We start from the raw sequence: 24,330 nt of genomic DNA on the forward strand, positions 1-24,330 counted from the left end.
TCTCTCTCTCTCTCTCTCTCTCTCTCTCTCTCTCTCTCTCTCTCTCTCATTATTCTCTCACTAAAACTTATCACATAATATATTATAATAAAAAACTATATTACTGCTAAATTTGTTGCAGTATTATTGTAGAAAATATATATATTCGCTCACTACTTCTCATGTTTATAGAGGAAAAGAATAATCCTCAAGCTTTTTTCCTTTCACTTGTGTATTTCAAGCATTTATTTACCAACAGATTGCAAAGCTTTATTATTTGTTATACATTCGCAGCATATATGACTTTAATTTCATGTGATGTATTTTGAAATAATGATAATAATGATAATGATAACAAAAAGGAAGATGAATAAGAAAATCTGTTTGAACTAAATCAAGAAAAAAAAGAAAATGTAGGCGAATTAGGAAAGAAAAAGGAGAGTGCCCTTGAAATAATATGTAAGATAATTTAGTCTGCCATATTACACTCCTGAGGAAGAAAATGGAAAACGGATGGTCACTGTCTCAGAAGTTCATGGATTTCGATGTTCATTCATATATGCAAAAGATCAAAGTCAATTCCTTGGAAAATAAATTACCAAACCCTCCCACTAGACTCCATAAAAAATATATCATAACTCATATTTTGGATTTTTATATTCGTTTTATAAAAAAAAAATATCACCTAACCCTTATACTCGGTAGGAAATATTCAAACTCTTCTTTATATTCTTTTATCCGTTCTCTTCAAAGCAACGTACAATTTTCATTTTTCATTGTACGTGATTGAACTCCGTATTTTTAAACGTATTGCCTCTCGTGGAATTTGCTGGGAATCTCATGGTCTGTGATGTTAGTGGTAGTTTTAAACGGCCTCTGCACTTTGAACGCGAAAAATCACCCCATGAAATCCAGGTCAGTCTTCTATGTGGCCTTAACCCGTCCGCTGCGATTGGCACGGATTTGTCTTTCACTGGTAGCTTGGTAACATATATTCCCAGGTCTTTCTCTGCCTCTGTGGTGGATATTGGAGTGTTTCCCATGTGGTATTGGTATGCTGGATATCCCCTCCCAAGGTGCATGACTACATATTTCTTCATTGAATTTTAGCAGCTACTTTTTGTTCCAGTCCTGTAAATTGGTGGTCTTCTTGTAGGAAATCCGCAGTCAAGGGGTTAAGAAATAATAATAGAGGAACCTCGGTACGTTTAATAATATGGACTTTAGACACTCCTATTTGGACATGTACATTTACTCATTTGTACAGTACGTTGTCGGTGTTGCGATGGACAGTTCTCGCCTCTTCTCACACCCTCGCCACCGTCAAACACCTGGCTAGTCACACCTGAGTCCTCATCTCAATTAGAACTCCCTCGTCCACAAGGGCTCCCACTGCATTGTGTTCACGGAATTAACTCATCGACCCAAACCACCACTCACTCATTCGCCCATCCATATACCCATCCATTCACCTACCCAGCCTCGCACCCTATCATCCAGCCATCCACCTACCGAGTCGAGCACCCACTCATTTAGCCCCGCGCCCAGTCATCCATGCTTCCACCCGACCAGCCTCTCAGCCACCACTCAACCAGTCAGTCAGTCAAGCCCTCACCTCACAACACTCATACGGGCCTTGTTCACCGCCCCTCTCGACCACCACCACCACCACCACCACCACCACATTACCTCTGCAGCACCGCCTTGAAAATATTGTAGGCTCGTTTCCACCACATTTAGTTTCCTTCAATACGAGTCTCATTTACGTTTTATTATTATTATTTTCTGTTGAAGGCGATGGTGGTAGTGGTGGTGACGATGCTGGTAAGTTAAGTGAAGGGGAAAGGGGGAGGGAGGTCAGAACTTGGTGTGTGGTGTTTGTTTTGAAAGGTTTTGTTTACCCTGTTTGTGTTTATAGTGATTAAAACATATCTACAGTTCCAATCACACATACAATACTATTTCCCTCTGTCTTTCATACATTCTTTCATTATTTTCATCATTATGTTTGGACTATATCTCCATTTGGCCGGTTTTATTGTTCTGCTTTTGTATTTGTTCAGTGGATTTGGTTGACTCTGTGTGTGTATGTGATTCACCACGGCCTGATCACGAGTTTGACTCGCTTTCGCCAGCAGGTACTCTCACGACGTGAGCAAGTGCTCATTATTGTCGATGTCTGGGTACTGCCAGAACCTCACACACCACACACCCCATCCCCCTTGCTCAAAGGGGGACAGTAACCACACCTACTAAAAGAATCCGCCCTGAGCGGGGCTCGAACCGCCGCCTGTTTGACCGTGAAGCCTTGCAGCGCGGCGCTCTAACCGATTGAGCTACCGGAGCTGTGTGTGTGTGTGTGTGTGTGTGTGTGTGTGTGTGTGTGTGTGTGTGTGTGGAAAAACATACCCTTAGTCCAGCTTTAAACTTCTTCACTACTTTATTCACTCATTCATTTATTTATTCACTCGTGCATAAGTATCGTAAACCTAATTCTTGTTACTTATCCCATCCTGTTTGTCTCCACTTTCTTTCTCCGTAGTCGCTTCTTTCAACTCTTCTCTACAGGTTCTTTCAGTATTATTATTATTCTGAATCTCGCATTATCATTTTCCCTCCCTCCCTCCATCCCTGTCTTCCTCCGTCCCTCCCTCCTCTCCCTCCCTCCCTCCCTCCCTGTCTCCCTCCGCCCCTTTCTCCCCTCCTTCCCTCCCTCCCTCCAGCATTCTCTTTTCTCGTACACATCTTTGGAGAATAAAACAGCAGCTTTATATTCCTCGTATACTTCGCCTTTCTTTTCTCCTCTCAGACTCCTCATTAACCTCCTTTCTCCCTAGCACACACGCACACGCACACGCACACACACACACACACACACACACACACACAAAGCTCTCTTAACATTATTTTCTTTATTCCTTCGCTTCCCTTTTCCTTTTCTCCGAATTTCCTCTTCCCTGTCCTTCCTTTTAACCTTCTTGAATTATACATCCCTCTGGCACACACACACACACACACACACACACACACACACACACACGCACACGCACATGCACACTGTCCTCTTGGTAAAATTCCCTTGTGTACGTTTTCTTTCTCATACTATAGCCTTTACATTTATTTTTCTTACTATTATATTTTATTGTTATCTCGGCGTTGGTATTGAATGAAGAAACGAAAATAAGGCTATCATCCGCATCTTCACCCTCACCCTCATCATCATCATCATCATCTACCCCTTACAACATATTAAGTAAAAATAGTGGAAAAATCAATAATAAATGATAAATAAAACGTACTAGAAGCTGCGGTCCGTTCAGTCGCCTCTAACGACATAAAGTTGGTATAGAAATTTATTTATTACAGTTACAACGAAATGTGTGTGTGTGTGTGTGTGTGTGTGTGTGTGTGTGTGTGTGTGTGTGTGTGTGTGAGACTGAGTGAGGGAAAGGTGAAAGGTCAAAACGGTAGCGGAACATCTACTTTAAGCTTAATAACTTTTTCATACAAAACTTAAGCTCACGATGATTTCTTAACGAAGGTGTTTTGAATCTATAATCCCCGAAGACTGGCGCGGCTCAGCACTTCATGAGCCGATGGATTACCTGCTTAGCCTTGGCGACGAGATGACTTGATAATGATGACATGATGATGACGATGATGATAATAATAACTCTTTTGTTTCTTTTTTAGGAGCAGCGAGTAGCGGGCTTTTTTTATTATTGTTTTCTTTTTTTGTGTGCCCTTGAGCTGCCTCCTTTGTTGTAAAAAAGAAAAAAAATGATTTGATAGTGATGCTGTGTGCTAAAACCTCTCCCAAGACTCATACGTCCCCGAGGTCACACCCCAGACCACGCCTTCCCGAGACCACGCACCGCCTCCTTAGTGCCGTTACAAAGGCGAAACTCCCGACCGACTACTACTCCCTTCGACACAAGCCAGTTCCCAAAATGAAACCCCGGACTAGGCTTTCCTTTGACCCAAGAATGGTCTGCCTACGCTCGTGTCTCACAACTAAGACTGAAAATAAGGAGATCGTCCGCAGCGAATAGGAAGACTGAACCAAACATAAGGAAGAGTAAACTTAACAAAACAGAGATGACTAAACTTAATTAACCTAACAAAACACAAAGAGGACTTCAGTTTATCGTAACATAACGCAAGAAGGACTAACTTAACGCAAGGAAGAGTAAGCTAAATAACAAACACAACGAAAACTAAACGAAACAACACAAGGAAGATGAAACTTTACATAATTCAACGAAGACTTAACGAAACTCAACAATGGACAAGGAAGATGAAACTTAACATAATTCAACGAAGACTTAACGAAACTCAACAATGGACAAGGAAGATGAAACTTAACATAATTCAACGAAGACTTAACGAAACTCAACAATGGACAAGGAAGATGAAACTTAACATAATTCAACGAAGACTTAACGAAACTCAACAATGGACAAGGAAGATGAAACTTAACATAATCAAGCGAAGACTTAACGAAACTCAACAATGGACAAGGAAGATGAAACTTTACATAATTCAACGAAGACTTAACGAAACTCAACAATGCACAAGGAAGATGAAACTTTACATAATTAAACGAAGACTTAACGAAACTCAACAATGCACAAGGAAGATGAAACTTAACATGACGCAACACAAGGAAGACTAAAATTTTGCATGGCAGCCTTTTGGGAAGTTCAAATTCGGTCAGATCACGTCGCTGCCCAATTAATATTTTACGTCTTGTTAATTAATTTTCTTTAATAGTCTATTCTTCGACCTGTTTTTTCTTTATATTCCAGTCGTCGGTTTATCAGCCTCCATGGTAAAAAAAAACAACAATAATCCACACGATCTGCACTTCAAGAAAATAATATTAAAAACTCGTAAATTCTTCGTCTTCCCAGAAAGAGAAAGAAAAGGAAAGCGTCAAAGCAATTACAACTTTTCGAAACATGTTGGACTTAGTTTAGTTTAGATTAACAGTTTATATGCAGGGGAAATAATTCATGCTGGTTCGTAATGGAAAATTTAATTGAACTTTCAACCATTATTCTTTTGTCTGAAATCTTACTTATAATGCTTCGATGCAATTTACGGAACTTTGGATGATATTCTTAGACGCTTCCGCTTCTCACATCAACTATTTCCAAACGCCAAAAAGAGATAAATCGGATTTTAATTAGTGTTTTTTTTATGTTCATGATACTGAGGAAGGGTCAGACTACCAGAGGAGTCATAAAACTACCACCGGAAATGCCTGAAACTCCAACGAAAGCCCTGTCAATTATGTGTCCTACCTTACTTCTACGTAGCTTCTAAGGAGGTGATAGTGGTGATGGTGGTGGTGATGATGATAGTGGTCGTGGTGGTGGTGACTGGCTAGACTGTATTCCTTTCTCTCTTTCTCATTTCACACGTACGTCGAATCAGTACAAACAAACCTCCTTGCATCTCATTCCATCGCTCCTAAGGGTTGACAGTCATCGTGGTGGTGGTAGAAATGATGAGTGTGGTGTCGTGATTGGCTTGTCTATATTCCTTCCTCTCTCATTCCACACGTCCGTCGAATCAGTACAAACTTCCTTGCATCTCACTCCATCGCTCCAAAGAGTTGACAGTCATCGTGGTGGTGGTAGAAATGAAGACGGTGGTGGTGGTGGTGGTGGTGGTGTCGTGGGTCTCTCGTCGATCTGTCTGTGTGTCGGTCCGTGAACCCACCGACCCAGACTGGCCTGATTCAGTGTCTTGGCCGTCACCCAATCACCTCAGCTGTTCGTCCGCCCCACCCGCAGGTCTGGTCGCTGAGTAGGGCGAGGCAAATCAGGCACAAGGGTAGGGCGTGAGAGGACAGGGGCTCAAGGGAAGATGAAGTGGCTTGATTGTCGTATAGTTACTCACTCACGAACTACATTAACTCACTCATTCATTCACTATCTTATGCAGCTCACTCACTTTCACTCATTCACTCACTCTCTGCTACCTCACTTTCTCACTATCTTAATTCACTCACTATTGCTCTTACTCATTCATTCACAATCTTATGTAGCTCGCTCATTATCTCTCACTCACTATCTTCTACCTCACTTGCCACCTTAACTCACTCACTACCTCTCTCGCTCACTCACACACTCACCCACAACCTCACTCGCTCCCTCATCCCTTCATCCAAATCTACATATCTTTATCCTTCTCTCTATCTGTCTATCTCTTATCTATCTGTCCGTTTGCCATTCCATTTGCGTGAAACTGAAAATAGATAAGAAAAGAGGACGCATAAACCATAGCGGAGGATTCAAGTGTGTGTGTGTGTGTGAGTGTGTGTATGTGAGTGTGTGTGCGTGACTGTGTGTGTGTGTACGGCTAATGTAATCACAACGAGAGGATGGGACGATGCGGCGCCATTCACGGAGATGACGAGATGAGGCCAAGGATGCTGAGCGAGAGAACCTTTTGTGAGGGGAATGGAGGCTGCCGGCGGAGGTGTGATGATGGTGTGTGCTGGTGCGAGGGTGTGGAGGCCTCGATGGAGCTGTATGGTGGAGACTCAGATTGTTGGTAAATAAGGAAGAGTAGTAGCCAGAGATAGATGGACAGATAGATAGATAGATAGATGCAGAAACAGAGAGATAGATAGAGAAAATGTCAAAGGGTGGGTAGGTATATAAAAGATAGATGCCTAGATAGATAAATAGATAGATAGTTTGTGGATAGATTCATAGATCAAGATACTTTGCAATTAATTATTCGGCTATCGTGAAAAAAATATTAATGAGTAATGTTTAGTATGATCAAGGAAATTTATTGTGCTAATCTATGTCATTCATTTATTATTATTATTATTATTATTATTATTATTATTATTATTATTATTATTATTATTATTATTATTATTATTATTATTATTATTATTATTATTATTATTATTATTATTATTATTATTATTATGACTACTACTACTATTACTACTACTACTACTACTACTACTACTACTACTACTACTACTACTACTACTACTTCTACTACTACAACTTTCACTTTCTTCCACAGGTGTCGCGGCTTCGTGATGGCAGGTGATGTGGAGTCCTTCCGCCGACACCATGACACCATAGGAGGAATGTACCTCTCCTCCCCCTCCTCCTCCTCCTCCTCCTCCTCCTCCTCCTCCTCTTCTTCCTTATCCTCTTCTTCCTCCTCCTTATCCTCCTGTTCCTCCTCCTGTTCCTGCCCTTGTTCCTGTTGTTGTTCCTCTTTATCCTCATCCTCTTTATCTTGTTCCTCATCCCCCTCCTCCTCTTCTTCCTTTTCCTCCATATCCTCCTCCTCCTCCTCCGTGTCAAGGCTCTTCCTCGCCCTCCTCTTCCTCCTCTCCCTCCTCGCGACCCTCCAGCCCTGCGCCGCCGCCAATGGTGAGTCACGTGTTCTTTTAGCTTTTGTATTTCCTCCTTTATTCCCTTCCTTGCCTGTTCTTCCATTCTCAGCATCCTTTTTTTGTTGTCTGCCTTAAGTTCTCTCCCTCTCTCCCTCATTCCCTTATTCCATCCCTCTGTCCTGCGTTTTCCCTCCCTCCCCTCCTACGTTCCAATCCTTCCTTCCTTCCTCCCATTTTCCTTTCCTTCCCGTTTTTTGTTTTTTTTCAATTCCGTTTTCGTTTTTGTTGTTTTTTTTCATTCGTCCAATTTCAGTGAAGCCTCATTGTTGTCTGTCATTATTTTTTTCCCTTTTTTTTACTTTCGTGATTTTTCAGCGCCAGGTGTTGTGGATTTTGCGTACGGGTAAACATATCACTCTTACCCCCACGCCTCCCTCCCTCTCTCTCCCTCTCTCTCTCCCTCCTCTCTCTCTCTCTCTCTTTTTCCTTCCCCCCCTCCCTCCCTTCTTTCAATCATTTATCATCGGTTTTCGTGCTTCCATTCACCCAATTATTGTTTTCACCCTCGTTTTATTTCGTTATTTATCTATTTATTTATTTATTTAGTGTGTGTGTGTGTGTGTGTGTGTGTGTGTGTGTGTGTGTGTGTGTGTGTGTGTGTTAATGGTGGTGGTATTTGAGGTTCTGGTTATAGTTATTGTGGTTGAGATGGAGGTAGTGGTGATGGTGGCTCGGTCCAAATTATAGTAGTAGTAGTAGTAGTAGTAGTAGCAGTAGTAGTAGTAGTAGTAGTTTATCGTAGTAAATCATAATATCAATAATAATAATGATAATAATAATAATAATAATAATAATAATAATAATAATAATAATAATAATAATAGTGAAAACCTTACATTCGATCACTCGTATTAGTTCAGAGTGGATTAGCATGCGAAGTCACGTCTGGCGAATGAGAGAGAGAGAGAGAGAGAGAAGAAAAAGAAAATTCCCTCCACCTTCGATCACTAAAATTTGCATGCAAGGAATAGGAACGGAAAGGGAAGGAAACTGAAGGAAAGGAAGCTAATTCGAAATGGACCGTATCCGTTCCTTGTCAGCGGAAAAATCCTTTGGCCTGAGTGGGGCTCGAACCTCAGCCTGCCGATCGTCAAGCTCAGCAGAGCAGAACCTAGGTCCACTTCGCCACAAAGGCTGTGTGTAATTCACCCAGTGTCTGATCACGAGCTGGACCCATCACCTCCAGCAAGTTCCCTCCCGATAAGAGCAAGGCTCATTATAGTCAATCTCTGGGTACTGCCGGGACCTTCACACACCACACACCTGATGCCCCGTGCTCAAGGGGGGACAGTAAAAATTTCTTGTCAGCGGAAAAATCCCGGCCTGAGCCTTCGCCTGTCAGACCGCGAAGCCTGGCAGCGCAGAGCTTTTGGCCTCTGAACTACAGAGCCTAACCTCTTCCTGATGACAAAGGTAATAGCTGTCAGCAAAGAAACAACACTAATCAACAATAGTAACACTACCATTGCTGCCGCCGCCGCCACCACCATCACCATTACTACTGCCAACACACACACACACACACACACACACACACACACACACACACACACACACACATACACACATAGCGTAAATGTTATTTATCAATAATAATTTGCATATGATATCAGTTAATGTGTGTGTGTGTGTGTGTGTGTGTGTGTGTGTGTGTCATAAATCATCTTGACCTTTACTCCGTGCAGCCTTTGAACAGACAGTGAAGAGAGACGAACAATCACACACACACACACACACACACACACACACACACACACACACACACACACACACACACACACACACACACACATTAACTGATATCATATGCAAATTATTATTGATAAATAACATTTACGCTATGTGTGTGTGTGTGTGTGTGTGTGTTGGCAGTAGTAATGGTGATGGTGGTGGCGGCGGCGGCAGCAATGGTAGTGTTACTGTTGTTGATTAGTGTTGTTTCTTTGCTGGCAGCTATTACCTTTGTCATCAGGAAGAGATTAGGCAAGGATTAACATAGAAAACCGGCAATAGTAGTGGTAAAAGTAGTAATAGTTGTAGTGGTAGTAGTGGTGGTGGTGGTGGTGGTGAAAATCCTGGTAGTGGTACTTTTCCTGCTCTCTTTATCGTGTGTCCCTGCCATTAAACATTATTATTTTGCGTGCGTGTGCTTTTATTTATAAAGAAAATGTACTGCTTCACGCCGCGTCGTTTGCTGTGTGCTGTGGAGCGAAGGATGGCGTTAAATATTTATCATTCCACATTTTTTACGAATTTTTACTCATTTTGTTAAGTGTCGGGTGTTGTTACGTATGTGCAGAAAGGTGTGGGTAGTGTGTGTGTGTGTGTGTGTGTGTGATGGGTATTTGTTTTGTTTTCCATCCGTCTGGCTGTTTGTTGTTTGTTTATCTCGTTAGTTGGCTGTCTGTCTGTCTGACTGTCCATATGGTCTGTCTTTCATCTGTCTGTGTCTGTCTTTGGGCTGGTTGGATGTCTATCTTAGTCTGTGGCTGGCTGGGTTGATAGCTGGTTGTCTGTCTGTCTTTCCATCTTTTTGGCTGGCTGGCTAGTTGTTTTCTTTTCCCTGTTCGGATGTGTGAATGTGTCTGTCTGTCTGTCTGTCTGTTTGGCTGGTGTGTGTCTGCTTCAGGCTGGTGTGTGCTGTGTGTTACGTTACTTTGTTTTTTTTTATGTTAAGTGTTCCGTTACCTCCTCCTCCTCCTCCTCCTCCTCCTCCTCCTCCTCCTCCTCTCTCTCATCTCAGTATCTTGTCCGTTCTTTTTCCTCTTTGTTTTGTACGATCTTTTTTTTCCTATGTTTTGGTGGAGAATAATAAAGTTTCCCATTAACCTGTCTGCCCACGAGACTAAAAGCAATTAAAGATTCTTGGTATTTGTTTTCTTATGTTTGTGTGTCATATGTTTTACCCTTTCCACTGTGCGATAATTCTCTCTCCACTGTACGATGCTAATGTTCGATAATTTACCCTGTACTCGTTTCCTCTACTAAATGTTATCTCCATTTCTCGATACATTGTTATTTTATTCATCTTTTTCTACCATCTTTTCTGTGCGATACTGTCCTCTCCATTATACAATAGTTTTAAGTAATATACGAGTTTTTTCACTAATTAATTATCTAACCTTTTTTTTTCTCTATTGTATGTCTTTTTATTCCATTCAGATTCCATTATTTTAACATTTACGATACTAACCAATTTTATACGATACTTCTAACACTTTACGATACACTATATACTTCAAGTTTTATTTATTTATTTCATCTATATACATGTGACTTTTATTTCCCTCAAACTGCATATCTTTTTAACTATACATGTACAATACTAACCAATTTTATCTTATACCTCTAACCCAATGAGACGCTAAATACCCAATGGTTTTTTTTATTATTATTATTTATCTATATACAAGCGACTTTATTTTCCTCAGATTGCATTATTCTTATTTAACGTATATATTCTAAGTTTTTTTTTTCATCAGGGATATTTAACGTTTTCTTTATTTATTTATTTCTTCATCTATATACATGCGACATTTTCATTTCCCTCAGATTGCATTATTCTTATTTAACGTATATATTCTAAGGGTTTTTTTTCATCAGGGATATTTAACGTTTTCTTTATTTCTTTATTTCTTCATCTATATACATGCGACATTTTCATTTCCCTCAGATTGCATTATTCTTATTTAACGTATATATTCTAAGTTTTTTTTTTTTCATCAGGGATATTTAACGTTTTCTTTATTTCTTTATTTCTTTATCTATATACATGCGACATTTTCATTTCCCTCAGATTGCATTATTCTTTTCAACCTGTGTATCCTAGCAGTGTGTCCAGCAGGGTAGCGCCGCCGACGACACCAGCCCCGCCTCCACTAACCCTGCCTTGACTGGGCCCCGCCGAGCTAAAATAATATTCATGTATTTATGTGTGTGTCCACTTTCTTTTAGGGGCGACTCAAGTAGGTGTCGGGAGGGCCTGGTACACACGCTGGCCCTCCCGCTCTCCGCTTCGCCGCTCCTCTCTCCTCCTCTCGTCTTGTCTCGTTGCAGTTTTTTTTCATTCCAGAGATCCGCGTCGCTGCTTCCTCTCTGCAGTGTCATTTTGTCTTTCTTTCAGAGCCTTTGACCTTTTTATCCTTTCTTGCATTCCTCCTCGTTCTTTCCCTGGGTCTTTTTTGTATTCTTTCTGCCTCGTCACACTCCCACCTCCGTCCTTTCCCAAAATCTACCTACTCGCTTCCTCTCCCTTCCCTCCCTGTCTCTCTCTTTCCCTTTGCTCTTTTCTACCTTCCGCCTCTTTCTCTTGCTCTTTCTCTCTTTCGTAACTCTTCTCTCTTGCTCTCTGTCCCTCCCAAACATTCTTTCTATCCCTCCTCTTTTTCCCTTTATTGTCTTTCATTCAAGTTTTCTCTAGTTCTTTCTTTCTTATCTGTTTTCTTCTGCCTTTTTGTTTCTCCCAGTCCTCTTTTCTATCCCTTGTTCTCTCTTTCTTTTCACATCTCTTTCTCTCTTTCTCTTTCCCAGCTTTCTTTCCCTCCTTACCGTTCTCTCTTCTCCTTCGTATCTTCCAAGTCTTCTTTCTTTCTCTCCTTCTCTACCTTCATATTCTTTCTCTTATTCAAACGTCTCCTTTACACTCTCTTTCCGTCTCATTTCCTCCTTCTCTCTTGTCTTCTGTATCTCCCAAGTCTCCTTTCTTTCCCTCCATCTCTCCATCTCTCCTTTTCATTCTACGTTTCCTTTCTACTCTCCTTCCCTCACAATTTATCCCTCTCTCTCTCTCTTGTCTTCCGTCTCTTCTAAGCCTCCTTTCCTTCCCTCCCCCCCTCCTTCCCTCCCTCTCTCCCTCCCTCCATCCATCCACATACCCTTGAATCCTTGGCTCCGGAATATGAGGATGTTTCAAATAGTTCACATGGAAGATTTTTTTTTTTAATCTTCCACTACCCGACTCTCCTTCCTTCCTTCCTTCCTGCCCGGATCTCTTTTATTAAGCTTTTATTTTCCATTTTTAGGGACTGGGCAGGAAGGTGAGGTTTTTTGGTACCTTCTCTTTTTGTACATTTTTTGAGGCGTTCGATATTTTTGAAGTCGAAGGCGTTTTGATATATTTTTTTTAAGTCGTTGAATGGAAAAAAAAAGAGGGAACATTTATTATTTTTCCCTTTTTTATTTGGACTTGGTAGGAATCATGATTTTCTTTATATCTTTTTTCCTTGTACATTTTTGAAGCGTTCGATGACATTTTTGAAGTCAAAGTGATATTTTTTTCAAGTCGAAGAGTAGAAAAAAAAAGAGAGAACTTGACTCCCTTTAGAAACGTTTAGCAGCTGCTGTTTCGTGTATCTTTCCCATTGTCATTCCTCCTCCACTTACTCCACTCATTACTCCTCCTTTACCTCCCTCCCTCCCTCCTTCCCTCTCTCCCTTCCTCCCTCCCTCCCTAAACTTAAGTACTTTAGTTAGCTTTCTCTCACTATATGTTCTTCGCCCACTTAAGCTGTCCTTCACTTCCTCTTCTTCCTCCTCCTCCTCCTCCTCCTCCTCCTCCTCCTTGTTCTCATTGCCCTTGCTCTTGTTTTCCTCCGTTATCCTACCCACTCTTGCCGTGACCCTCCTCCTCCTCCTCCTCCTCCTCCTCCTCCTCCTCCTCGTCTTCATATTTGTTCTCGTTCTCGTCCACCTCCTCATCCTTGTCCTCCTCCTCGTTCTTGTCCTCTTTTTTGTCCTTACCCTCCTCCTCCTCATCTTCTTCCTCCTCCATCTCCTCGTCCTCCTCGTTCCCCCCCTCCTCCTCCTCCTCGTCGTCGTCCTCCTCCTCCTCTTCCACCTTATCATTTATATCCTGATCCATTCTTCCCCATCTCCTCCTCCTTACCTCCTCCTCCTCCTTCTCCTCCTCCATGCCCTTCTCCTCCTCCTCCTCCTCCTCCTCCTCCGTGTCTTAAGAGTGACATTTCAGATCTTTACTCCCTAACACGCCCCCCCTACAGGAGTCCCCCCGCCCCCCGCCTCCCCCTTGACTCGGCGGGGGGCGGCTGAGGCAGAGGCGGTGACAACATGAAAAGAAAAAAAAAAATAGAACGAAATATAAACGAAAATAATGAAGAAAAAGAAAACTGTATCGCTTGTATTATTTTTACTGTGTGTGTGTTTGTTTGTTGTCTGTGTTTCTTGGTCATCTCATCGGGGTTTTGTTTTCTTTGATCTTTTTTTTTTTGTTTTGTTTTAGTTAGGGAGGGTTGATTAAGACTTATGGAGGGTAGGGAAGGGAGGAAGGAGGGTTTAACTAAGGGGGATCGGAAGAGGGAGGGAGTTTTTTTTTTTCGTTTTTCTTCATCCTTTTTTCCTTTCGTCTTTCCCATCATCATGTATCTTTGTCATCTCCTTTCCTCTCTTACTCATGTTCCTTCATCTTCTTTCCCTTCTTCCACCTCATCTTCTTACATATCCTTTCCTATCTTTTTCTCCGTTATCTCTTCATCTCCTTTCCCTTCTCCTTTTCTTTTTCATGTCTCTTCATCTTCCACATCACGTCTCTTCTTCATCTCCTTTCCCTTCTTTTTCCACATCACGTCTCTTCTTCACCTCCTTTCCCTTCTTCTTCCACATCACGTCTCTTCTTCACCTCCTTTCCCTTCTTCTTCCACATCACGTCTCTTCTTCATCTCCTTTCCCTTCTCCTTTTCTTTTTCATGTCTCTTCATCTTCCACATCACGTCTCTTCTTCATCTCCTTTCCCTTCATCTTCCACATCACGTCTCTTCTTCATCTCCTTTCCCTTCTTCTTCCACATCACGTCTCTTCTTCATCTCCTTTCCCTTCTTCTTCCACATCACGTCTCTTCTTCATCTCCTTTCCCTTCTTCTTCCACATCACGTCTCTTCTTCATCTCCTTTCCCTTCATCTTCCACATCACGTCTCTTCTTCATCTCCTTTCCCTTCATCTTCCACATCACGTCTCTTCTTCATCTCCTTTCCCTTCTTCTTCCACATCACGTCTCTTCTTCACCTCCTTTCCCTTCTTCTTCCACATCACGTCTCTTCTTCACCTCCTTTCCCTTCTTCTTCCACATCATGTTTTGGGGGTTTTGTTATGTATCGGGAAAAGAGACAATGGAGATAACAGTAACGATGATGATGATGATGATGATGATGATGATGGTGGTGATGAAGGTGATGGCGTTATATATGGAGTCGGCCCGAGGGAATGCATGTGTTAGTGTGTCACTGTGCCAGAGAGAGAAAGAAGATGAAAGATAGCAAGTGAGCGAGGAAAAGAGATGAAAGAAGAGAGAGAAATCAAGTGGGTAAAAGAGAGTGTGTATGAGAGAAAACAAGTGAATGAGGGACTGTGGGTAAGAGAGCAAGTGAGAGAGAGAGAATGGGTGAAAGAGAGCAAGTGGGTAAAAGAGAGGAAGTGGGTGAGAGAGAGAGCAGATGGGTGATAGAGAGTGGATGAGAGAGAGCAAACGGGTAAAAGAGATAATGGGTGAAAGCAAGTCATGAGAGTGAAGATGAGAGAGAGAATAAGTGAAAGCATGTGAGAGAGAGAGAGAGAGATGGGTATAAAAGAGCAAGTGGATGAAAAAGAGAGAGAGAGAGAAAGAGACAGAGTGAGAAAGAGAAAGAGAGCAAAAGAAAGCAAGAGAGCGAGAGAGTAGAGCCACGGGCCGACCCTTGTCTTGTCTTTCAGAAGAGTGCGGCGCTCCTGCACTGACAGAGCCGCCGCCGTCAGTAGTCTTCACCCTGGAGGAGCTTGTTTATTACCACGGTACTGACGAGGAGTGGTGCGTGCTGGAGAGAGAGAGAGAGAGAGAGAGAGAGTGAGAGTGAGGATAATATTATAATGAACGCACTTACTAAACCATCATCTCCTTTTCCTTGCACACATAATCATCGTTCTCCTAATCCTCCTCCTTTCACGGTATCCTCCTCCTCCTCTATCCCTGTCCTCCTCCAATTAATCCGAATCCTCCTCCTCCTTTTCCTCTTCCTTCTCCTCCTCCTCCTCTTCCTCCTCCTTCTCCAATTCCTTCTTTCTCCTCCACTCCTTTCGAATACGTTTCCTTTTTCCTATCTCTCTCCTCCTCCTCCTTTTCCTCCATCTACTCATCCCCCTCTCCTTTTTTACTACTACCACTACTACTACTACTACTACTACTACTATTTTTCTTTTCTTTTTCTTTTTCTTCATCTTTATGTTCTTCCTCTTCTTCTTCTTTCTGCTTTTCCTCCTCCTCCTCCTCCTCCTCATGTTGTCGGCGTACTCTTATACTGGGAAGACTAATTGGATATGCTTGATCATTTTTCCTCCTCCTCCTCCTCCTCCTCCTCTTCCATCCACCACCACCTCCTCCTCCTCCCTCCACACCACAGCTGCCTCTCCCTCTCTCCCCATTTTCAGCTTCGGCGAGTGAGCTGTATAATCACCCTAAGAGTATCAGAGCATTACGGTGTTTTTCCTGTGCCTGTCTTGTAGCCGCGTGGAGGGGAAGGGAAACACGACCTTCTGCCCTTCGTCCTTTGGGTTCGGTTTCCCGTGTTGCCGTGTGAGTGGAGGCGTGTATAGAGCCCATGTTTGTTTTATAATGATGCCGACGTACTTAGGAGCCGTGTAATAGAGAGAGAGAGAGAGAGAGAGAGAGAGAGAGAGAGAGAGGATGAGGGGGATTGGGGACATTATGAGTGTGTTAGTATTATTACTATTATCATTATTTTCATTATCATCATTATTATTGCCTCGTTAAGCATTTTTTTACCAGTATTCATTTTTTTTATGTCTCTCTATTTATCATCATTATCATATTTAGGTAATATTTCTCTATTTCCATTTATCATTATTATCTATCAATATTATTACCTCATTCAGCCATCTATTGCTTCTATTAATTTATTGTGATTTTTTATCCATCTATTAGTTTCGCGCATTTCAACTTCATACTGTTTATCACATTAATTTCACGCCCTCCGATGACTCGTTTTTTGTGACTTGTTTCCACACACACTAAAATAAATTACTATCCATTTTACAGTCTTGAGTTTTTGCGGGGCTCTTCTGTTGTTATTTTCTCTCTCTCTCTCGTCTTCTTAATCGAGTCAGACATGAGGGGACTGTAAATGGTGTGTGTGTGTGTGTGTGTGTGTGTGTGTGTGTGTGTGTGTGTGTGTGTGTGTGTGTGCGCGCGCCTGTTTACAAAGGGGAAAGAGACGGTAAATCTATAAGTAAATGAATGAATGAATTGATCGAGAGAGAGAGAGAGAGAGAGAGAGACAGACAGACAGACAGACAGACAGACAGACAGGCAAGGTTGAGGTAGAAGTGAAAAAAAAACAAGAAAAGAAAAAAAACATGCAGAAAAAACACACAGACAATAGACACAGACAAAAGAACTACTAACTCAACAAATTTAACTCTACAATTTATATAGTCTCCTTCCCTCCCTCCCTTCCTTCCTCCCTCTTCCCCTCCTCCCATCCTTTTCTCCCTTTTTCCTCCCTCTCATTCATATCTTCCATCCCTTCCTTTCCCCTTCATCCCTTCTCCTTTTGCTCTTCTTGTTTCCTTCCTTCTTCCCTTCGTTTATTTACCGCTCTCATCCTTCCCTTCCCGTCCTTTCTTTCTTCTTCTCTCATCCTTCTCCCCCTTCTATTCCCGTTCCTCCCTTCATTCATCTCTCCTATCCTTCCCCTCCCCTTCTCCCATCTTATCCCTCTCTTTCTTCCCTTCTCTCATTCATACCTCCCATCCTTCCCTACCCCTTCTCCCATCTTTTCCTCTCTCTACTCCCCTTCCCTCATTTATCTCTCCTGTTCTTCCTCTCCCCTTCCCCCTTTCTCCATCCCTTCTATACCTCTATTTGTCCTCCGTAGGGGCAGACACTTGACCCTCAACAACCCCTCGTGGGCTGTTCTCAGGGCGCCGGAAGTACCGAGGGACTCTGAGGGATGAGGACAGGTCTACCGGGGGCTTTAAGGGGCTTTAGGGGGCTTTAGGGTCCTTGCTTGGGGCGTGGGACGTGTGCTAAGGGAAGGCGGCCACGAGAGGGACTGAGTTTGGTGAGTCGCTCAATGCTACTATAGTTGTGCTTAAGGGAATTGAAAGGGTCTGTTGGGGCTATCGTAGTTGGTAAAGGTTCTAGCCTATATTCTGAATTGGGGCTTCGATGGAGGTGGGTTCGTGGTTGTTAAGGTGAGAGGAGGAGATCTTGTAGGGTCAGAGTTTGGGCTTCGAGAGGTTTATAGGGAAACTCGAGAGGGTCCGCCAGGGCTTAAATGGAGTGGTAATGGGTGTTCCAGGGATATGAAGACAGATAATAGAGTTGAACCTGAGCTGCGGTTGATTAGTGGGCTTTCCTATAAAGGGCTTGTAGGGGGAACCGAGAGGGTGTGTTAGTGCTCCAAAGGGGCTATAAAGAGTGTTCTGGGGGGTGAAAGATGATAGAAAAGCTGAGCATATGTTGAGGGTGGTTGAGAGACGATGTTGTGAAGCTGGAAAAAAACTGAAAGAGAAAGAAGACAGTGTAGAGAGCTAACAAGGCTTGGGGATAATGCTAAGTTGTTAAAACGCACTAGAGACTTGGTTGACGGTGGGGAAGGAGCAAGAGGACCCGTGCACGGCTACTTTTGGGGTAACATAAAGGTCTCCTGCTATGCTTAGGGCGAAAGGGGAGGCTGCTGCTATATTTGTAAAAAGAGTGGTCAAGGAGCATGGACTTTGGGGTTGATGAGGCCAAAGAGAACATGCTTGGGAGTTAAAAAGAGGCGGCACATGGAGGAGTCTCACTGGGGGCTGAAAGTGACTGAAAGGACTGTGCTTGTGAAGTGAAGGGTCTGAAGGGCTTTAGTGATGGCTGAAAAGAATTGACGGACTATTATGGGGGCTGAAAGAGTGCTGGGAACCTGGACTAAAGAGTTGAAGGGACTGAAGAAGATGATGATGGGGCTGCACTAAGAGGCTGTTGTGCTGGCTGGAAAGGTTTGAAGGACTGTAATGGGGACCGGAGTTGTGCTTGAAACATGGATTGAAGGGTTGAGGGGGCTGAAAATGACGGGGACTGAAGGAAATGAGCTAAGAGGCTGGACCGGGTAGTGGGTGTTAAGGGGACTGGATCTAAAGAGGACTAAAAGGACTGGATTGAGAGACTGAAGGGGGCTGAAGGTATTAAAGGGACTGGGAGTAAGAGGGACTAGAGGTGCTGCGCTCGGAGACTGGATTGGGGCTTGAGAACTGTTTGAGATGGTGAACTGTGGGGCTGCGAGGGTCCAGGGAACGTTGCTAGGGTTGAAGTGAGCTGGGTTAGGAGTGAAGTGAGCTCAGGGGGGTTAGAAGTGAGCTCAGAAGGGTTGGAGTGAGCTGGGGGGGAGGGAGTAAAAATGGGGGGTGCTTTGAGGGGGGAGTGAAAGGGCCGATGGGCGAGCCTCCCGAAGCCGCTGACACGTTCACCCCACACGAAGCAGAGCCTTTGATCGCTTTGGCCCCCATTGGCACCCGTTGGCAGTGGTGATGGCGGTGGTGTAGTGGTGGTGGTGGTGGGCGTGGTGGTGGGGATGGTGGTGGTGGTAAAGTGTTTGTGTAAAAAGTTTTAGTGCTTGGATGGATGTTTGTTTATCTTACTTCCCGCGTGTAGCGTTGGTGATGGTAGTAGTAGTAGTAGTAACAGTGGTAGCAGAACTGTGATAAGTGGAACGCTCTTGTATAAGTTAGTAGTGTCTTCTGTTCCCGATATTAACTCTGAACTCCAGCCAACACGCGTATCATCATAGTAGTAGTAGTAGTAGTAGTAGTAGTAGTAGTAGTAGTAGTAGTAGTAGTAGTAGTAGTAGTAGTAGTAGCAGTAGTAGTAGCAGTAGTAGTAGTAGTAGTAGTAGTAGTAGTAATAGTGGTAATAGTTGTAGCAGTGGTGGGGGCGGTGTTGAGGCAGAAGTGAGTTGTAATTATCAGAATAATCTGCATAGTTCCGCTTCCTGATAGCGTGGCATAGTTCTCATAGTTCTCATATCTCTCTCTCTCTCTCTCTCTCTCTCTCTCTCTCTCTCTCTCTCTCTCTCTCTCTCTCTCTCTCTCTCTCTCACACACACACACACACACACACACACACACTTATTAACTCAATTAGAATCCTCTTATATAATTCTTTACAACCCTTGCTCTATGGTTTTGGAGTGGTGGTGATGGTGGTGGTGGAGGTGGTGGTGCGTTAGTGGTGTTGAGGGAAGAATGGTGATGAATGGGATTAAGGGTGACAGGGTGGTGATGGTGGTGGTGACTGAAATAATGATGGTGTTGAGGGGGTAAGAGTAGATTTGATGATGAAGGGTGCTTTGAATAATGGTATGGTGGTGGTGGTGGTGGTGATGGTATTGATATAAGCGGAGGTGAAGGTGAGGTTGGCAGGCTGTTGGTGGTGATGACTGTAGTGTTGCAAGGGGAAGAGGTGTGTTACATGGTGGTGATGATAGTGGTGTTGCGATATTGGTGATGAGTCCCAGTGGTAATGATATGAATAATTTAAAGGAAGCTGTTGTATGTGATGAGGATACTGGTAATTGTGGCAAAATGAAGATAGTTTTGGTGATGATGATGATGGTACTGGTGGTAATAACGGTGAGATAATGATGATGATGATAATGATTTTGCTGATGATGATAATGGTGGAGGTGACTGAAGATAGTTTTGGTGATGATGTTGATGGTACTGGTGTTAATGACGGTGGGATAATGATGATGATGATAATGATGGTGAAACGAATATTGATGTGGGGATTATAATGACGATAGTGATTTTTTTACGTTTCACTTATATATTAGAGAGCCGGTAGTAGGCTATCTTGATGGGTCCTGATATCCGTTGGCCCCAGTCCGTTGGTGGCGCAGGCAATTATTTATAGCGGCGCCATCTAAAAAAAAATCGATCATGTTATTCTTTCCACTGTTCTGATTTTTCCTCCAACAAGCATCGTTATACCTGCTTGATTTACGAGAGGTCACGTGACTCGCTGGATCAGGCGTGCAAACAGACCAACAAAAACGTATCAAACAAGAAAAAAAAGATGGAATAACAAATATGTGCTCTCTCTCTCTCTCTCTCTCTCTCTCTCTCTCTCTCTCTCTCTCTCTCTCTCTCTCTCTCTCTCTCTCTCTCTCTCTCTCTCTCTCTCTCTCTCTCTCTCTCTCTCTCTCTCTCTCTCTCTCTCTCTCTCTCTCTCTCTCTCTCTCTCTCTCTCTCTCTCTCTCTCTCTCTCTCTCTCTCTCTCATCCGTTGTCTTGTGCCTGGCCTAATTCTCTCCCTGAAATACCTCCCGCGTGCCTCCGCCGCTCGCTTCTTTACTTAAATATCAATTATCCAAGATTTTTCCTCCCGGCACCTCGCCTACAGCATCATACCAGCGGGGGAAGCAACTCAACCCACCAGCCACACATTCCGTTAACCAACCATCCAGTCAGCCAGCCAGTCACTCAGCAAGTTACCCAGCCATCCACCCAGTCAGCCAGCATCACACCCACTCAACCAGCCAGCCATTCAGCCAACCTCTCAACTAGCAAGCCAATCCAGCCAACCATTCAGCCAGCCAGCCAGCAAACTAAGCCACTCAGCCAGCCAACTAGATAGTCAGCACATTCAGCCACTCAGCGTCAGCCAATCAGTCAGCACACTCACTCACCCACCCAGCCACTCAGTCAGTCCCAGCAAGGCCGTGACCCGCTCAGCCAGTGACCTGAATTTGCCTCCTGCTTATCTCCAGGCTGGCGGTGCTGGTGGCGGCGGTGCTGGTGCTGCCGCCGCAATTTAAAGGGGAACTGTGTTATCGAGGGAGCTAAGACGGGCCCTTGTTTGCCTCCCTCCCGTCTGCAAGCAACGTCGCGAGGAGGAAGAATACGTCTTGATTTTGAGGTGATAAATATGTGTCACGCTGGCTGGCGGTCATGATTCGCGAGGGGAGGCGCGGAGCAAAGAATAGAAAGATGAATTATTCAAGGCGGCGACTTCGGGCATTGCACCGTCGCGCTGAGTCGTGTTTCCACCTCCCTCATTCCATCGCTGCCTCGCCTTCTCTCTCCCCGTGTCTCTTGCTGCTTCCTCTCCGCCTTCGCCTCCCTCCCCACCCTTCCCGAGCCGCCCCGCAGGTCCTAGTGGCAGGCGGATCCGTGTGGATGTGGCATGGAATCAGTCTGTCGTCTGATTTATCTCGTCTTGCCGAGGCGGTGCGCGGCGCTGGGCCGAGTGGAGCGGGGCGCCTCCCGGGCCTGCGTCTGGCGGGCTGCAGTCGATAGAGAGAGAGAGAGAGAGAGAGAGAGAATTAAGGATGCGCCGCTTTCAGTGTTCTCGTGGTCATGGCAGATTAAGTTCTTCCTGCGAGGACGTGATGAACAAGTCGCTTCCTTCCTGCGACTGATTCCCTCAACGACGACCACGAATTTTCCCAGGCCGGCGAGTCGTCCTGGTGGTGATGACCCTCCCCCTGACATCCCACGTCCCCCCTCACGCCCCACGCCCTGCCCTGCCCCCCATCCGCCACTCCGTCCCCATCCAAGGTCACCTTCCCTCGCCTCCCTCCCTGTTTCCTGTCCCTTCCTGTCCCTCTCGCCTCCACGTCCTTCCCGCGCCGGCAGGAACGAAGGGAATTAGGTCACACATAACTCTTCGTGTGTGTGTGTGTGTGTGTGTGTGTGTGTGACCCGAGGGCATACGAAAGTGGTTTGTAGTCTCTCTGCTCCCACTCTTTCCTCTCTCCTCTAAATTCTATTAAAATATTAGTCTCCCTTTCCTTTCCTCTTTTTACTCTGTACTCCCTTTCATCCTCTTTTATTATTTTGCAAATATCTCCTCCCTCCATCTCGTCCCTCTTCATCACCACGCCTCTTATGATCTCCCTCCCTTATTCCCCTCTGTCACTCCTCATTTCTTTCTTCCTTACTTCTTTTGTCCCTCCTTCCTTCCTCTACCTTTCATTTCTCTCCTTATATCCTCTTGTCCATATGTCCGCTTTTGCACTGTCCCTCGTCTCACCCTCACAGCTGTTCCACCGTTTTTGCCTAACCTTCCTGCCCTTCCATCCCCACTTCCTTCCACCTTTAGTCCACGTCAGTTTCTTATCCACCGCCACCTCAGTCTTCGCTCGTATCTTCTGCCGACAAAGAAAAGAAGCAAAGGAATCGACCTCAGAATCTTCCGTGCTACGAAAGGATAAAGGCTCACAGACGTTACCAGTGCTTTCCTTATATCCATGAACCTGTTGGATTTGCAGCGCTTCCTCCTCAGTCTGCTCTCGTATTTTCTGCCTACAAAGAATGGAAGCTAAGAAATTGACCTCAGAATATCCCGTGTTACGAAAGGATAAAGATTGATAGACGTAAATAGATAGTGATAGACTTTGGCAAATCGTTTCACCCGTTGGATTTGTTGTACCGCTTCACTCTTGCCTCGTATCCTCTGCCCACAAAGAAGAGAAGCGAAGGGGTTGACCTCAGAAAATCCCGTGCTACGAAAGGATATGAAACTAACGTGGGAGGAAGTGGGGATGTTAGGGTAGGAAGGTTAGGTAAAACAGGTGGAATAAATGTGCAGGTGAGACGTTGGACAGCACGGAAAGGAAAGATGGATTAGGAGGGATAGACGAGGGCAGTGCTTCCATTTCACAGTTTTCCTCGTATCGTGTCACCCGCTGGAGCGCCGATACCGTTTGAACACTAACTGCTGACTGAAAAAAGTAGTATTTGATATTTGCTAGCTCCAGGGAAAAGCTTTGTTCACTGAAATAGAAATGTGTTTTGTGTTACATTTTACTTTTTTCCGAACATAACTCTTAACAAGATAACAAAGAAATAACGCAACGCAAAAGTGTATGAAAGGGAAAAAGTTGGGAAATACATCAACCTGTGAACTTGTAAATAGTGGCTAGCGATTATGTTTTAACGTTTTATCTATAACTCAAGTTTACGAGATAACAGAAAATAACGAGCACATTATAACACAGAAATAACAAGAAAGAAAAAGGTAGATATACATGAACTTAAGAGCTTTGTGAAGGATGCATAGAGATGATAGTTTAACGTTTCCAAATAGAACATAAGCTTAACAGATAACGAAGAGAAGAAATAACAACAACGCAGAAATGTATAAGAAAAAAAGAATAAATTGGAAATACATCAGCCTGGGAACTTGCAAAGGATGAATAACAGTGATATTTTAACGTTTTCAGTATATAACAGGTTTACAATATAGCAAAGAAAAGAAAATGGCAACGCAGCCCAAACAGTATATGAAAAACGTAAAAATACATCAACCTGGGAACTTGGAAAGGATGAAGAGCGGAGTGATATTTTAACGTTTTTGAAATACAACAAGTTTACAATAAAACAATGAAAAAATAATAGCAACACAACTCAAACATCATATGAAAAAATGGAAATACATCAACCTGTAAACGTGTAAAGAATGCAGAGCGATCCCTCAAAACACACAAAAAATAAATGGTGTCCAGCTGGTCTTCATACTCGTGTCAGGTCAAAGCTACAGTGAAAGGCGCGACTACTCTGGAAGCCACCTCAGTGAAGGGGAGTGGCTGGCCTTTGCTTGCACGTCGAAGGGTTTCACTGGGGCTGAAAGGCTGGGGGAGGATGTGCTTGAGAGGCAAAGGGACTAAAGGACCTGTGCTGGGAGGTGATAGTGCTGAGGGTTACTGTGTTGGTTTAAAGCTTACGGAAGGCACCGCATGTTATTTTATTGCTTTCTTGGGATTTGATTAGAGTATCGACAACGTGCCCGCCTCGAACCCACAACGCCGACCACAACACTGAGACTTGAACGCGTGAATGAGTAAGTGAGTCATTGAGTGGTAAAGGGAGGAAGGATATGAGGGAGGGAGTGAACAAGTGAGTGATTCAGTGAGTTGATAACTGAGGAA

The 24,330-nt window shown here is 43.8% G+C and overlaps 1 protein-coding gene across 9 annotated transcripts in view; it reads left to right on the forward strand.

Annotated features, from left to right (window-relative positions):
* The window catches only part of LOC126982620 (cubilin-like), a 182,142-nt gene that overhangs the window by 108,298 nt on the left and 49,514 nt on the right, over positions 1-24,330 (forward strand). For 8 of the 9 annotated variants that reach the window (XM_050834815.1, XM_050834814.1, XM_050834823.1 and 5 more), the window contains exon 3: positions 7,036-7,394. In XM_050834815.1, coding sequence (XP_050690772.1) covers positions 7,052-7,394 — 343 coding nt within the window. In that variant the 5' untranslated portion in view covers positions 7,036-7,051. Of the gene's footprint in view, positions 1-7,035; positions 7,395-15,119; positions 15,198-24,330 lie in introns of all 9 variants that reach the window. The other variant, XM_050834816.1, reaches the window with a different exon arrangement.

Source organism: Eriocheir sinensis, chromosome 51 (assembly GCF_024679095.1).
Source record: "Eriocheir sinensis breed Jianghai 21 chromosome 51, ASM2467909v1, whole genome shotgun sequence".
Lineage (NCBI taxonomy): Eukaryota > Metazoa > Arthropoda > Malacostraca > Decapoda > Varunidae > Eriocheir > Eriocheir sinensis.